At 38.8% G+C, this 17,548-nt stretch overlaps 2 protein-coding genes across 5 annotated transcripts in view; one reads left to right on the forward strand and one right to left on the reverse strand.

Moving 5' to 3' along the window:
• Positions 1-17,548, reverse strand: part of PPAT (phosphoribosyl pyrophosphate amidotransferase) — a 50,727-nt gene that overhangs the window by 12,124 nt on the left and 21,055 nt on the right. The window contains exon 2 of the mRNA XM_057729846.1: positions 1,408-1,474. Coding sequence (XP_057585829.1) covers positions 1,408-1,474 — 67 coding nt within the window. The remainder of the gene's footprint in view (positions 1-1,407; positions 1,475-17,548) is intronic.
• Positions 3,076-17,548, forward strand: part of PAICS (phosphoribosylaminoimidazole carboxylase and phosphoribosylaminoimidazolesuccinocarboxamide synthase) — a 59,114-nt gene continuing 44,641 nt past the window's right edge. For 3 of the 4 annotated variants that reach the window (XM_057729839.1, XM_057729840.1, XM_057729841.1), the window contains exons 1-2: positions 3,076-3,457; positions 15,975-16,061. In XM_057729839.1, the coding sequence (XP_057585822.1) occupies positions 3,076-3,457; positions 15,975-16,061 (469 nt within the window). The remainder of the gene's footprint in view (positions 3,458-15,974; positions 16,062-17,548) is intronic. The other variant, XM_057729842.1, reaches the window with a different exon arrangement.

A 17,548-nucleotide genomic window follows, 5' to 3' on the forward strand; every position in this document is an offset into this window, starting at 1 on the left:
TGGAGATGGCAAAAAAAAAAGAAAAAGAAAAGCAAATAAATAAATAAATAAGTAAAAATGGTGGGGGACGAAGGTGAAGAAAGAGATCGTGGAGAAATTCAAGAGCTAATAGTCACCATACCAGAGGAATTAACAGAAGATGACTCGACGGAGATGAGTGCTTTCGAACCAGTGCCATATGATGAGGAATAAGAATCAGAAGCAGCAGTGCCAGAAACAAACTGACAATCTGGCAGGAGGGTACCAATTATTCAAGACTGTTTCTGACTTCTTTTACAACATGGACCCTTCTATGATACAGGCAGTGAAACTAAAGCAAACCGTGGAAGGATTGGTACCATGTGGAAACATTTTGGGAGAAATAAAAAGGCAAAAAAGTCAGACAGAAAAATTAGGATGTACTTCCATCAAGTTACACACAGTCTGCGTGCCTCTCCTGCCTCCCCCCCCACCTCCTCCACCTCTTCCACACCTGAGACAGCAAGACCAACCCCTGCTCTTCCTCTTCAGCCTACTCATTATGAATGAAGACTACTAGGATGAAGACCTTTATGATGATCTACTTCAACTTAATGAACAGTGAATAATCATCACACTGTACAGTTAATAAACATCTGTTGTGGATGTGTGAGTCTTCTTGTGAAAATCTAATAACTGTATGGCAAAAACCTTATTTATGAGACATTTTTGTGTCACCGCCATCATCATTGCCTAAGTAGTCATTGTGTAGAACATCATGTACAAGACTGGTATTGCATAAAGTGAGTGATACTTTATATAACAATTCATTTATTAGTGTATAGGCTAGGTAACCTGAAAGCAATCATATTGCTGCTTCTTTGTTATCAATGCATGAATCGTTATACCTATGAACATGAATTTTTTCACATTATCTTTTCATTTTTGAGGTCTAGTGTTAGTAATACATATAACATCTACAGTGTTTTGTATCATTTAAGACTATATTAGCATAGGTACTGACAGACCATTTATCATGTAAAAAAACAACATAAGCTTATTGTATTGATCAAGGCAGTATTGTACTGTAAACATATTTTCTCTTCCTGATGATTTTAATAATATTTTCTCTTCTCTAGCTTACTTTATTGTAAGAACAGTACATAACACATGACATACAAAATATGTATTAATCAACTGTTTATGTTATCAGTAAGGTTTCCCACCAACAGTAGGCTATTAGTGGTTAAGTTTTGGGGGAGTCAAAAGATATATGCAGATATTGGACTGCACGAAGGTCAGCGTCCATGACCTGTGTTGTTCAAGGGTCAACTACACTTTTAAACACAAATTATTTTTATTCAAAGTTCCTCCCCTCACCACTATATATTAGTTATCTTTGGGCTATTGTTATTTTTACACTCAACATTTTTTAATGTTTAAATATACCTTGTGTGTTTTGAATGTTGGTATCAAATTCCCATCACTGGTCACAATACCAGCACTCTCCTGACCCCTGTGAATATAAAAAGGTATCAGCTGTTAAATTTACCCCATTGATAAGCTTCTCAATGAATATTATGAAACACACTTTTCTCAATAACATCCACGAACTCAGTCTGACAGCAGATTAAATGTTACTAGCACTAGTGCTCCTGCCACTCATGATGATGGCAATGACAACGACTAGCCACAGCAGCAGATGAGACTGTGTTAACTAATATGCCAGGCACTGCCCGAAGCATTTACGTGAATGATCTAATTTATTAGCCTTTCAAAACAATCCTATGAAGTGGGTACTAAGATTACCATTCACATTTTACAGATAAGGACAACACTAAAGAAACAGAAGTAACGTGTCCAATGAGAATGGTGGCACAGCCACGATTAGAACACAGACAATCTGACTTCAGAACTTGTACTTCTAACCTCTGTATTATGGGACCTCTAAATAAGGTTGAGTATGTAGATATAAATAAAAAGCTTCAAATAAAATAGCAGGTAAAATGCTTGTGGGCAATGGAATTATGAACAAAATTTATTTTGTTCTGTTTTGCTATTTGCACTCTCCAAATTTTTTCTGACAAATATCTATCACTTTTGTCATCAGAAAATAAATGCTGCTTCAAAAAACCCCAAGCTGACCAGGCACTCTGTATCTCATTTCCTGCATTAGTATTTTTAGGTGATGATACAAAGAAAGCCAGAAGCTAGGCTTCTAGCTAGATAGGGTGACACTGGTAAGACAGAGGATCTGTACCACAGTGGAGTACAAGCTCAAAAGATAAAATAAAGGCTCCAACTTCTGAACAATTGTTAATAGTTCTGAACAAGTGCTATAAATACTAGAAGTTTATTAACAAATTTTTGTTCCAAAGAATATATATCAAGGTAGAGATAAAAAGTAAATCTCTACCATATATTTTTGTGTATATTAACAATATATGATTTATTTGGTAAAAAGGATCTATGCCAAAATTATAATTGTTTAGGCATTTTAATGACAAGAAAAACTACAATATTAAGTGCACTTGCAAAGTAAAAATCTAAAAATTTAAAATTGAAGTGATTTTACTAAATTACCAATGCTTTAAGTACTATGAACTATTATGCTGAAAACAGACATACGTAATACCATACAGCCTATACAACTGAATAATTTGTGACTTGGGATTTATATATTTAGTGAAATGTAGTTTTTAGTTAACCAATGTTAGAAGACTAAGTGATTCATATCAGAGGGAAAAAAAGTGTTAGCCATAAACCGTAGGGCAGAAGGAACCTCTGCCAACCATTTCCAAAATAAACAAAAAATCAACAATCATATAGTAAACTAGAAATAAACACACAAAAAAGGTTTTCTTTCCCTTTTGTTTCAAGGGTAATTTTTCATTTAAAGCTGCAATTAAGAACATTAAGGATCATTTAGGTCCAGGCTTCTTTAACCACAAAGCCTTGCTTTTTTGGCAGTGTCTCAAGTTACTCCCCTCAGGCAGCTTGAACCAGTTAAACTAGATCCTTTCAGCTCTTCAGAGCTTATTGACAACCAGCCGTCTGGTTTCCTAGGAAACAAAACCTTGGCTAGAAATAGTGAATCATTTCCAGGTCACTTTCAACATGGAGAGTGGAGCAGGAAAGCACTGGACTGAGGAAGAGGTTAAAGCTTTGCTAAGTATCTGGGCAGAAAAAAATATACGAAAACAACTTTATGGAACACTGAGAAATAAAGGAATATTTATTTACATTGCTAAAAGGCTGCAAGCACTAGGAGTATACAGAGATTGGAAACAGTGCCGGGCAAAGTACAAAAATCTCAAATATGAATACAGAACAGTTAAATATGCCCACAACTCTGGAGACAGCTCTAAAACTATGAAGTTCTTCCATGATTTGGATGCGATCCTGCAGTATGAACCTGCCACACAATTAACAGAGGAAGATGCAAATGACAGGTGCCTGGCAACGCTGAGCCAAAGTACAGCCCCAGAGATCACCGAAGGTAAAAGAAAAAAGTACCATTCTTTTGTTTTTACCTAACAAACTGTAAGAGAACCAGACTCCTAAGTCCATAGGATAAATATAGCCTGAAATATCAAGGCTGAGAAAAATAATTGACCTGTTATGTATATGCTATTTTGCACAAATAAAAATTAATTTTTAAAGTTTAAATAATACCATTTAAAAAAATCTGTAAAATACAGGAAAAAAAACCACATTAAAATGACACCAACTGCTAGTGACAACTGCTCCTTACCCATATCGATACTGTTTTTGGAAAATGGATTGGGTTCTGAAAATATTTTGTCTTAATTTTATAAGAGTGGTGAAAAAAAAAATATTGTTCAACTGTTGTTTTCCCACAGCTCCAAATAAAACTTTCTGCTCTATATTAATGTTCCCATTTTCCTAAATTTATAAATAAAAGCACTAAAATACTAATAATTGATAAAGCACTTGTTTGGAAGAACATCTCCATTTTAACAGTAGGTAAAACAAATAGATTTGATAGATTAAATGATTTACGATTAAATGATTTAAATACTGCCATACCTCGGGGATATTGCAGGTCCGGTTCTAGACCTCTGCAATAAAGCAAATTTCCCAACAAAGCAAGTCACACATTCCTTTTGGTTTCCCAGTGCATATAAGAGTTATGTTTACACTATACTGTAGTCTGTTAAGTATGTAATAGCATTATATGTAAAAGCAAACAAACAAAAACCCAATAAATAAACCTTAATTAAAAAATACTTCATTGCTAAAAAAATGCTAACCATCATTTAAGCTTTCAGTGAGTTGTAGTAGTAACATCAAGGATCACTGATCACAGATCACCATAATACAATAAGATAGTTCAAAATACCTCAAGAATTACCAGAATGTGACAGAGAGACCCAAAATGAGCATGCTGTTGGATAAATGGCGCTAACAGGCTTGCCTGACACATGGTTGCCACAAACCTTTTATCTTCAAAAAATGCAATATCTTCAAAGTAGCATATGCCTTATTTAAGCAAGGTTCTCCACCTGCTGTGTTGTTAAACCCAACACTATTTACACAGAACTTACTCACTGTCTGTGGAAGCCAAATGCATCACTAGGCAAACTGGGAAAATCAATGGCAGTAATGAGATTTCTCTCATGGCCAAAATCTTGGAGTAACTGTTTTTAAGAACAGAGTTGTTCGATTCAATTTAAAGTCTGTAATACTTGCTGTCTGTGTACACCATATGCAAAGCCCTGAGTAACATGCATTTATCAACATAACTGCAGAAAGGAAGGAATTGAAGAAATGTAACCCAAAAGAAAGTGGTAAATGGTATAATAAAGATACCAAATGAGAAGGGGGTTAAAGATGACAGAGATTACAGTTGGGTTAACTTAGGTTATCTGAACTTCATGTTTGAAGCTAAATAATAAAATCCTTTGGTAAAAAATTCATCTCACTTATTCCCTTCACACTTCTGATACTATACCAAATTCCAAGAAAGCTTTGCAGTCATTACCAAGTTAAACTAATTATTTTATTCTGTTAATCACTCTGCACTCTTCATCATCTAAATGCTTTAAGTATTGATTAACAATAAGTAAATCACTGAGCTTCTGAAAAGGCCTTGATTTAACCAGAGGTTGGTGAAATAAAGATGTGGTGCTAATATCTCCACTTAAGAGGATCTTCTTCTAGCCTTTTCAGCTACTACTTTCATGGCTCCAAACTCCCCACTTTCACTCATAAGCAGAGGGCCCATAATACAACTTAACCATGTATGTTTAAGGTATGTCAAACACCCAGTTCTAAAACCCAACTCTCTTCCTCCATCAAAACTGATCCTTCTACAAATTGCTTCCACCTTACTATCACTGTATTCCTGAGACATCCTTGATTTTTGGTCAGTCACTAAGTCCTTAAAAAAAAAATACTGATGTGTTTCATAAATTTATCTCTCATTACCACCATCCAGAACTTCATCATTACATGGAATATTAGGATAACCTCTTAACTGGCCTCCCTAGTTTTCAGCCCCTTCCCACGTTATCTTCCACAATGTCACTGATTGTTTTTATACAATTTTTTAAAGTATAAAATTACAAAAAAATAGAATTTTGTTTACATTTAAAATAATATTTAAATTGTACCCAGAACTGACCATAATTTACAGTTAAATGTTACTTAATGGTTCCATAATATTTAATTGAGTGCATATACCAGAGTTTGGGTCTTTGCCCCCTTATATAACTGATGCTACAATCATCTTTTTTTTTTTTTGGCCGTGCCACACACAACTTGCAGGATCTTAGTTCCCTGATCAGGGACTGAACCTGGCCCCAACAAGTGAAAGCACCAAGTCCTAAGCACTAGACTGCCAAGGAATTCCCCACAATCAATTATCTTTTGTCCATATTTAAATTATTACTTTAGGATAGACTATGGGAAGTTCAATTTCTGGTCAAGGAGGGGGCTATGATTACTTTGAAACATACTGCTAAAATAACTGCTTTCCAAAAGAATTATACTTTAACAATGAGACTGTCCCTTTTATAGAACCCTGTCAAGTAAGATTATGGGGTGAGGTTGAAAGGAGAGACTTTGCTAATTTAATAAATAATGGAGTATGCTAATTTAATAACTAAATAACCGCATATAACAGTGTATGCAATAACTCTATGTATTTGTTTAATTACTAGTGCTGTGGAACATTTTTCTATATATTTGTTCAGTTTTACAAATTGACTGTTCATGTCAGTTGAGATCTTAGAAAAATCTGCATGACCTCTTACACCTCACAATTTTGGCTGATTTGTATTCGACCCACAAACTTGAAAGTTTTAACATACTCAGATAGTTTCTTTTCTAAGACTTAGAAAGAACTCCTTTCTCCAGGTCTGATTCATTTATAATATCGTCTGGGTTTTTTTTGGTAGAACCAGCAGAATTTTTACTGGCATATGGTAAAATGAAGAAGGGAAGGAAATGAGTGTGCCTTTTCTACTGCTGGGGTGAACCTCATTCATGCAAGGGGTAAGGACAGAGGATCAGGTCCCCTCTGTTAGGCATCAGATGGCCTGACTGACCTTGGCAAAGGACCCAAATACAAACTTTAAGAGGCTTCATGTTCCAGAAATTATAATCATCCTCAACCTCAGGATACCTTTGGCCTACTGTTGCCAAATCACATTCCTTCACTGACCAAGTTTCTACTCTCTTTCCCTCCTCTTACTATAGACAAATGCATTAGGAATAATGACTTAGGTGTTTCAGTTTGATACCCCCATTGCGTGGGGCCCCTGCATACAATTTTGTGATTCCTGCTAGGAATGATCAACCTAAGCGGAAAAAAAAAAAAAAAATCCCCTGAAGAATTTGGAGAGAGAGCTTTTCTTTCTTGCCCCCACCTGTTATGTTCAGCTCCAGGCCCTTTTCAATAAACAAAAGTAGGCCCTAAAGCCAATAACAGAATAGCAAACCCTACCTTTCCTTATTGTTCCCATAGAGCTCAGTTGTTAACTCACCTGGGGATATTAATATGTTTCGTTTTTCTCTCTAAAGAGAATTCTTATGTAACTTCAGATTTTTATTTTCCACATTCCCAACTAAGACATTCTCTAACTGCAATTTAGCCACAAATAATTATGAAACTTGATTTAAAAACCAACAATTTTTGAGTTTTAAATCTATATAATTATGCCATTTGAAAACACTGACATATACCTTGTTTTTCACTTTTTTCTAAATATAAGAATCCCCAATATAATCTTTTTTTTTGGGATATAATTGCTTTACACTCTTATACCAGTTTTTGAGGTACACCAAAGTGAATCAGCTGTATTTATACATATATCCCCATATCCCCTCCCTCCCGCAACTCCCTCCCACCCTCCCTGTCTTGGCCCTCTAAGGCATCACCCATCATCGAGTTGATCTCCCCTTGTTATATGTACAGCAAATTCGCACTAGCTATCTGTTTTACATTTGGTAGTGTATCTATGTCTATGCTACTCTCTCACTTAATCCCAACTTCGCCTCCCCCCACCCGCCCACCCTGCTTCCTCAAGTCCATTCTCTACATCTGAATCTTTATTCTTGCCCTGTCACTGGGTTCATCGGTACCATTTTTTTAGATTCCATATATATGAGTTAGCATATGGTATTTGTTTCTCTCTTTCTGGCTTACTTCGCTCTGTATGACAGTCTCTAGATTTACCCACCTCATTACTTGTAGTTCAATTTCATTCCTTTTTATGGCTGAGTAATAGTCCATTGTATATATGTGCCACATCTTTATCCATTCATCTGTTGGTGGGCATTTAGGTTGCTTCCATGTCCTGGCTATTGTAAATAGTGCTGCAATGAACATTATGCTACATGTTTCTTTTTGGATTATGGTTTTCTCTGGGTATATGCCCAGTAGTTGGATTACTGTGTCATATGGTAGTTCTGTTCTTAGTTTTTTAAGGAACCTCCATACTGTTTTCCATAGTGGCTGTACCAGCTTACGTTCCCACCAACAGTGCAGGAGAGTTCCCTTTTCTCCACACACTCTCCAATATTTATTGCTTCTAGATTTTCTGATGATGGCTATTCTGACTGGGGTGAGGTGATACCTCATTGTGGCTTTGACTTGCATTTCTCTAATGATTAGTGATGTTGAGCATCTTGTGGCTTTGATTTGCATTTCTCTAATGATTAGTGATGTTGAGCATCTTTTCAGGTGTTTGTTAGCCATCTGCATGTCTTCTTTGGAGAAATGTCTATTTAGGTCTTCTGCCCATTTGTGGATTGGGTTATTTACTTTTTTGGTGTTAAGCTGCATGAGCCGCTTATATATATTGGAGACTAATCCTTTCTCTGTTGCTTCATTGGCAAGTATTTTCTCCCATTCTGAGGGTTGTCTTGTCTTGTTTATGGTTTCTTTCGCTGTGCAAAAGCTTTTAAGTTTCATTAGGTCCCATTTATTTATTCTTGATTTTATTTCCATTATTCTAGGAGGTGGGTCAAAAAGGATCTTGCTTTGATGGATGTCATAGAGTGTTCTGCCTATATTTTCCTCTAGGAGTTTTATAGTGTCTGGCCTTACATTTAGGTCTTTAATCCATTTGGAGTTTATTTTTGTGTATGGTGTTAAGAAGAAGTGTTCTAATTTCATTCTTTTACATGTAGCTGTCCAACTTCCCCAGCACCACTTATTGAAGAGGCTGTCTTTTTTCCATTGTATATTCTTGCCTCCTTTGTCAAAGATAAGGTGCCCATATGTGCTTGGGCTTACCTCTGGATTCTCTATTCTGTTCCATTGATCTACCTTTCTTTCTATTTTTGTGCCAGTACCATACTGTCTTGATCACTGTAGCCTTGTGGTATAGTTTGAAGTCAGGAAGCCTAATACCACCAACTCTGTCTTTCCTTCTCAAGACTGCTTTGGCTATTTGGGGTCTTTTGCATTTCTATACAAATCGTAAGATTTCTTGTTATAGTTCTGTGAAAAATGTCATTGGTAATTTGATAGGAATTGTGTTGAATCTGTAAATTGCTTTGGGTAGGACAGTCATTTTCACAATATTGATTCTTCCAATCCAAGAACGTGGTATGTCTCTCTATCTGTTTATATCGTTTTGATTTCTTTCACCAGTGTCTTATAGTTTTCTGCATACAGGTCTGTTGCCTCCTTAGGCAGGTTTATTCCTAGGTATTTTATTCTTTTTGTTGCAATGGTAAATGGAACAGTTCCCTTAATTTCTCTTTCTGCTCTTTCATTATTAGTGTATAGGAATGCAAGAGATTTCTGTGCATTAATTTTATATCCTGCTACTTTACTAAATTCATTGATTAGTGCTAGCAGTTTTCTGGTAGCATCTTTAGGGTTTTCTATGTATAATAACATGTCATCTGCAAAGAGGGACAATTTTACTTCTTCTTTTCCAATTTGGACTCCTTTTATTTCATTTTCTTCTCTGATTGCTGTGCGTAAAACTTCCAAAACTATCTTGAATAATAATGGTGAGAGTGGGCACCCTTGTCTTGTTCCTGTTCTTAGAGGGAATGCTTTCAGTTTTTCACTTAGAATGATGTTGGCTGTTGGTTTGTCATATATGGCTTTTATTATGTTGAGGTAATTTCCTTCTATGCCCATTTTCTGGGGAGTTTTTATCATAAATGGATGTTGAATTCTGTCAAAAGCTTTTTCTGCATCTATTGAGATAATCATATGGTTTTTACCCTTCAATTTGTTGATATGATGTATCACATTGATTTATTTGTGTCTACTGAAGAATCCTTGCATTCCAGGGATAAACCCCACTTGATCGTGGTGTATGATCTTTTTAAGGTGCTGTTGGATTCTGTTAACTAGTATTTTGTTGAGGAGTTTTGCATCTATATTCATCAGTGATACTGGCCTGTAATGTTCTTTTTTTGTGACATCTTTGCCAGGTTTTGGTATCAGGGTGATGGTGGCCTCGTAGAATGAGTTTGGGAGTGTTCCTCCTTCTGCTATATTTGGAAGAGTTTGAGAAGGATAGGTGTTAGCTCTTCTCTAAATGGTTGATAGAATTCACCTATGAATGCATCTAGCCCTGGGCTTTTGTTTGTTGGGAGATTTTTAATCACAGTCTCAATTTCCATACTTCTGATGGGTCTGTTCATAGTTTCTATTTCTTCCTGGTGCAGTCTTAGAAGATTGTACTTTTCTAAGAATTTATTCATTTCTTCCAGGTTAGCCAATTTATGGGCATGTAGTTGCTTGTAGTAGTCTCTCATGATCTTTTGTATTTCTGCAGTGTCCACTGTTATTTCTCCTTTTTCATTTCTAATTCTGTTGATTTGCGTCTTTTCCCTTTTTTCCTGATGAGTCTAGCTAATGGTTTATCAACTTTATCTTCTCAAAGAACCAGCTTTTAGTTTTATTGATCTTTGCTACTGTTTCCTTCATTTCTTTTTCATTTATTTCTGATCTGATCTTTATGATTTCTTTCCTTCTGCTCACTTTGGGCTTTTTTTTTGTTCTTCTTTCTCTCGTTGTTTTAGGTGTAAAGTTAGGTTGTTTATTCGAGATATTTCTTGTTTCTTGAGGTAGGATTGTAGTGCTATAAACTTCCCTCTTGAAACTTCTTTTGCTGTGTCCCATAGGTTTTGGGTTGTTGTGTTTTCATTGTCATTTGTTTCTAGGTTTTTTTTAATTTTCTTTTTGATTTCTTCAGTGATTTCTTGGTTGTTTAATAGCGTATTGTTTAGTTTCCATGTGTTTGTATTTTTTACAGTTTTTTTCAGGTAATTGATATCTAGTCTCATGGCATTGTGGTCAGAGAAAATGCCTGATACAATTGCAATTTTTTTGAATTTACCGAGGCTTGATTTGTGACCCAAGATGTAATCTATCCTAGAGAATGTTACATGTGCCTTTGAGAAGAAAGTGTATTCTGTAGTTTTTGGATGGAATGTCCTATAAATATCAATTAAGTCGAGATGGTCTAACATGTCATTTAAAGCTTGTGTTTCCTTATTTATTTTCTGTTTGGATGATCTGTCCACTGATGTAAGTGGGGTGTTAGAGTCTCTTACTATTATTGTGTTACTGTCGATTTCCCCTTTTATGGCTGTTAGCATTTGCCTTATGTATTGAGGTGCTCCTATGTTGGGTGCATAGATATTTACTATTGCTATACCTTCTTCTTGGATTGATCCCTTGATCATTATGTATTGTCCTTCCTTGTCTCTTGTAATAGTCTTTAAAGTCTAATTTGTCTGATACGAGTATTGCTACTCCAGCTTCCTTTTGACTTCCATTTGCATGGAATATCTTTTTCCTTCCCCTTACTTTCAGTCTATATGTGTCCCTTGGTCTGAAGTGGGTTTCTTATAGACAGCATATGTAAGGTCTCGTTTTTGTATCCATTCAACCAGTCTGTGTCTTTTAGTTGCAGCATTTAATCCATTTACATTTAAGGTGATTATTGACATGTATGTTCCTATTACCATTTTCTTGTTTTGGGTTTGTTTTTGTATGTCTTTTGCTTCTCTTGTGTTTCCTGCTTAGAAAAGTTCCTTTAGCAATTGTCGTAAGGCTGGTTTGGTTGTGCTGAATTCTCTTAACTTTTGCTTGTCTGTAAAGCTTTTAATTTCTCCATCGAATCTGAATGATATTCTTGCTGGGTAGAGTATTCTTGGCTGTAGGTTTTTCTCTTTCAGGACTTTCAGTATATCCTGCCACTCCCTTCTCATCTGCAGAGTTTCTGTAGAAAGATCAGCTGTTATCCTTATGTGTTTTCCCTTATATGTTATTTGTTGCTTTTCTCTTGCTGCTTTTAATATTTTTTCTTTGTGTTTAATTTTCGTTAGTTTTTTTTTAAGAACTTTTACTGAGATACAGTTAACAGACGATAAGCTGCATATATTTAGAGTGTACAATTTGGTATCCCAATCTCCCAATTCATTCCCCCCAACCCTCCCCGCTTTCCCCACTTGCTGTCCATATGTTTGTTCTCTACATCTGTGTCTCTATTTCCGCCTTGCAAACCAGTTGATTTGTACCATTTTTCTATAGTCCACATATATGTGTTAGTATACGATATTTGTTTTTCTCTTTTTGACTCACTTCACTCTGTATGACTGTCTCTAGGTCCATCCATGTCTCTACAAATGTCCTAGTTTCATTGTTTTTTACATTTGAGTAATATTCCATTGTATATATGTACCACACATCTTCTTTATCCATTCATCTGTTGATGGACATTTAGGTTGCTTCCATGTCCTGGCTATTGTAAATAGTGCTGCAATTAACATTGCAGTGCATTAATTTTCGTTAGTTTGATTACTATGTGCCTTGATGTATTTCTCCTTGGTTTTATTCTGTATGGGACTCTCTGCACTTCTTGGACTTGATTAATTATTTCCATTCCCATGTTGGGGAAGTTTTCCACTATAACCTCTTAAAATATTTTCTCAGACCCTTTCTTTTTTTCTTATTCTTCTGGGATGCTTATGATTCAAATGCTGGTGCGCTTAATGTTGTCACCAAGGTCTCTGAGACTGTCTTCCATTCTTTTTATTTTTTTTTCTCTTTCCTGCTCTGTGGCAGTTATTTCCCCAGTTCTATCTTCCAACTCACTTATTCGTTCTTCTGCCTCAGTTATTCTGCTGTTTATACTATCTAGAGTATTTTTAATTTTGGTTATTTTGTTGTCCATTACTGTTTGTTTGCTCTTTAGTTCTTCTGAGTCCTAATTAATTGTTTCTTGTATTTTCTCTATTTTGCTATCGAGATTTTGTATCATCTGTACTATCATTACTCTGAATTCTTTTTCAGGCAATTTTCCTAATAAGTCCTCTTCATTTATTTGGTCTTGTGTATTTTCACCTTGTTCCTTCATCTGTGACATATTTTTTTGTCATCTCATTTCCCCCCCACTTTGGATGGGTGGGATTGTGTTCCTGTCCCACTGGGTGTTTGGCCTGAGGTTTCAAGCACTGGAGTTTGTAGGCTGTTGGGTATAGCTGGGTCTTTGGTGTTGAGGTGAGAACCTCTGGGAGACCTCACTCTGATGAATATTCCCTGGGAACTGGGTTTCCCTGTTAGTCCAATGTTTTTGACTCAGAACTCCCACCTCAGGAGCTCAGGCCTGACCCTGGGCTTGTGAATCAGGATCCCACAATCCGTGTAGAGCAGGAAAAAAAAAAAAAAAGGTAGGAGAACAGCAGGACAATCGCAAGATAAAAAATATGATAAGAATAGGAAACTAATAGATGTGTTAGAAAAAAACTTTAAAAAAAAATAGATGGAGCAACAACTGGAAGGTAAAACAACTGCAAGAGCCGAAGTGAGGAGGTGGGAAGAAAAAAATGAAAAAGCAAAGCAAAGAAAAAAAAGCCAGCAAAGGCCTTGGCTGTGGAGGCAGGGCTTAGACAAGGGGGCGGCGGGGGCGGGGGGGGGGGGTTAGGCAATGGGCAGGGCCTACGCTTAGAAAATGCCCTGTGGGTGGTGGGGAATGGGGCTTAGGCCCAATGAGGCAGATGGGCCCAGAAATGCCTCTGGTCCTGGAGACAAAGGACCAGGTTGAGGTACCCAGCAGACTCCCTGGGGCAGAGTTGGTGGGAGAAATGCTAGGCACCTCCCCTAGTCCTCCAACCTCAGAGGGTCCCTCCCTCTTGGGTTCTCTTCTTCCTCACCCCCTCCCTCCTATTCCTCTAGGACCCTCACAGCTGGTGCGAGCACTGGAAGGCAGAAGACCAGACTATGACACCCAACAGGCTTCCTAGGGCCAACTAGGCTAGGGCAATGCCTGCAGTACTTCCCCAGATCTCCCAGTCTCCTAGGGTCCCCATCTGCCTCTCTTCGTCTCCCCTGCCCCCCACTCTCCTAGGTCCCAAGCAGCTGGAGGGGGCCCTGGAGTGTGAAACACCAGGTCCATGGGCCTAGCAGGCTTCCCAGGGCTAGTGGGCAGGGGAAATACCTTCCCTGCCTCCCTTGATCCTCCAATCCCAGAAGGCCCCCTCCGCTGCCTGCCTCTCCTCTTCTCCCCTGCTTTCCTTCTACACGCTTAGGACCAGTGAGACCTAGAGGGGCCCCTGGAGGACCAAAGACCAGGCCTGGGGGCACAAAGGCCTCCTGGTACCAAGTGGGTAGGGAGATTTTCTGCAGTGTCTCCCCTGATCCTCCAGTCCTGCAAGGTTCCCCCCACCACTGTCTGCCTCTCTTCCCTCCCTCTCATGCCTGTACGACCCACTCAGCCGGAGAGGGCCCCAGAGACCGAGGGACCAGACTCAGGAGCCCAGCAGGCCCATTGGGCCCAGCTGGGCAAGGGAAAGGTCCTCTGCACCTCCCCTGATCCTCTGATCCTGGAACGTCCCACCACCCGTCTGCCTCTCTTCCTCTTCCCCTGCTACGCTCCTACGCCCCTGGGACCAACAGGTCTTGGAGGGGACCCTGGAGAGCTGCAAACCAGGCCCGGGAGCCCAGCAGGCTTCCCTGGTCAGTGGGCAGTGGAAATGCCTTCCATTCCTCCCCCAATCCTTTGATCCCAGAGGGTCCCTCACCCCTTCCGCCTCTCTTCTTCTCCCCCCACCACTTCCCTCCTGTACTTCTAACCAATGGCCCAGAGGGGCCTTGGAGGGTGGAGGACCCACCCAGAAGAAATACCTGGCGGCACCTCCCCTATTCTTCTGACCTGGAGAAATCCCTTCCCACCTCCACGGTCTGCCTCTCTCCCTCCCCCGTCCCCCTCCCCCCCACACCCCCAGGACCCACGCGCCAGAGCGGGGCCCGGAGAGTGAAGGACCCGGCCCAGGAGCCCAGTCAGCCTCCCTGGCCAAGAGGGCAGGTGAAACGCCCTCTCACCTCCCCGTCCCATGATCTCAAAGCCCCCACCCCCACCTGTCCACCTCTCCACCTCCTTGCCCCTCCTCCTCCCCTACCACACTCCCAGGACCCAGGCAGCCCAGAGGGGGCCTTGGAGGGTGGAGGACCCTGCTGAGGAGCCCTGCAGGCTCCCAGGCCCGGGAGCTCAGCAGGCCTCCTGGCTGGGAGAAACCCAGCTGTGGTTTCACGATCTCCCCAGCCCCCAAAAGGTCCCTCTGGGCAGGAACCTCCCCCCTCACCCAGCCACCCCCCCCCCCCCGGGGTGCCAGTCCCATCTGGCTTCCCCTTTCCTGCCCCCCTGACTTCCCCCTGGTCCTACCCGGTTGCTCTGGTGTTCCTCAGGTCTCCCTGGGCCTCAGGTCCCCCACTGGCCTCCAGCAACCGATCTATTTGTGGGGAGATATGATCTCTGCATCTTCCCACACTGCCATCTTCACCCCCAATATAATCTTTAAGATGATAAACAGCATTCATTTTCTTATTCTTTAATGGAATGCCTTGTAATTGTAATGAATAGTGATTTTAAATGAATGTTTATGCCATCAAAATCATACCTAACATTTGCTCTCCTAATGTAAAATATAATGCTATTTCTGTTACTCAGTAAAACAAAATTAGAAAAACATGTAGAAAGGATATAAGGAAATCAAGGAGGGATGCCTTCATTTTTCAAGGTTGGCATGGTTCTTTTACATGATGCATTCCTTGGTCCATTTAAGGAAAACTTAGATTAATTTCTGGAAAGTTTAGTATGTATCAATCAACTAGTTACATAAGATACACACAAACTCAGCTATTTGACCATATATGCCAGTAAAACAAGCTTTTCTGATTATCTCATTGCAGGATTTCTCTTTCATATTACCAGTATCACTTAAAGGGCCGACTATGTTAAAGTACTTAAAATACGAAAAATAAAGAAACTTATAAAGTAAGCAAACAATTCTAGTGGAAGTTCAAAAATGTCAATGGGATGGAAGAAATTAGATTTCTCTTTATGTACATAAATATTTAAACCATATTATACCACTATTATAAAAAATGTCTATCATAAGACTATAATCCTTCATGAATATGATCAAATTCAACTCAAACTATTAGCATTATCAGTTATTAATCCAATTTTAATTTTCCTTGGTAATTATTTCTAAAAGGAATTCTTTCTTTCTAGGCAAAATGTCAGTTACATCAGTAGACAAGGAAGACATCTCAGGAAATCCTTTACTCTTGGTTTCTCATGTGAGACCAATGGAACTAGGTAGGTATGGTATGGTGGGCCAAAAATATAATGAAACCAATCCACTTTCAAATTGGAAAGTAAGATTGGTTTCAAATCTCAGAAAATGGATGATTTTTCCTGGCAGAAACACTTAGGATTAATTTATGTTCCCCTCTTTTTTACCAACCTATAAAAAAAAAAATCATTTCTAAAACAAATCATTTCTTTTTTTTAAAAGCGCTACACTTTATTTTATTATTATTATTTTTTTAATTAATTAATTAATTTATTTTTACTTATTGGCTGCGTTGGGTCTTCGTTGCTGCACACGGGTTTTCACTAGTTGCTGAGAGCGGGGGCTACTCTTCATTGTGGTGCGCAGGCTCCTCATTGTCGTGGCTTCTCTTGCTGTGGAGCACGGGCCCTAGGCGCGTGGGCTTCAATAGTTGTGGCACATGGGCTCAGTAGTTGTGGCTCACGGGCTCTAGAGCACAGGCTCAACAGTTGTGGCACACGGGCTTAGTTGCTCCGTGGCATGTGGAATCTTCCCAGGGCAGGGCTCGAACCCGTGTCCCCTGCATTGGCAGGCGGATTCTTTACCACTGCACCGCCTAGGAAGTCCAAACAAATGATTTCTTTAACAAAGTGTAAATTGCCTGGAAATATTAGCCTTCAAACCTCCATCTTTATAGTGAGGAGTCTGATGGCCAAAATTACACACAGTTGGTGCTTAACATTTAATGAGCATATGACTTTAGCATTCCTGGGGTCTAAGAAAAACAGAATTTTACATTTGAAAGTAAGTAATATCAAATCCATAATGAAGTCAAGGATGATTTTATTCATTCAAAAAGTCAACATAAATCCCCTTCTTGCTTCTAAATTCTTATTGAAAGTTAATCCAAGTAAGGAAAAATACTGAAAAGCATCTTAAAGAAAAGACATGAAATACACCACAAAATAAAAACAACTCCCTACCTCAGGTAAATACTAGTGTTTTTTAACAAATGTTATAGATGCTGAGGTCCAAACTACCTTATTAAACATGAAATCTGAGAAAAACAAGGTAATGTGGTTGTTAAATAACCAATATAACATCAAGTAATGCCATTACCATTAAATGCGTGGCAAAACTGTGCCAGAGATCCAATACAGAATTATTAAAGGATTTATAACTAAGTAGAGACATTCTGCCTAATGCATTATGAAATTTCTGGCACATTTCCTTGCATTTCCTTAACCAATGGGGACATCTTTTATTTTCACAAAGAGTAAGAAGCACCAATTATTAATGTGCCTGTTCCAAGCCCTTCATTCATGAATAGTCTTGGCTCTCAACCCTGAACTGCACACTAGAATCACAATCCGGGGATGAGGGGTAGGGGCAGTGGTTTATAAAAGTTCCCTAGGAGATTCTGATATGTAGCAAATGGAAACCATTCGATAAAGAAAAAGCATGAGGGCTTCCTAGGTGGTGCAGTGGTTAAGAATCCATCTGCCAATGCAGGGGACATGGGTTCGATCCC

The sequence above is a fragment of the Hippopotamus amphibius genome, chromosome 3 (assembly GCF_030028045.1).
Source record: "Hippopotamus amphibius kiboko isolate mHipAmp2 chromosome 3, mHipAmp2.hap2, whole genome shotgun sequence".
Classification (NCBI taxonomy): domain Eukaryota; kingdom Metazoa; phylum Chordata; class Mammalia; order Artiodactyla; family Hippopotamidae; genus Hippopotamus; species Hippopotamus amphibius.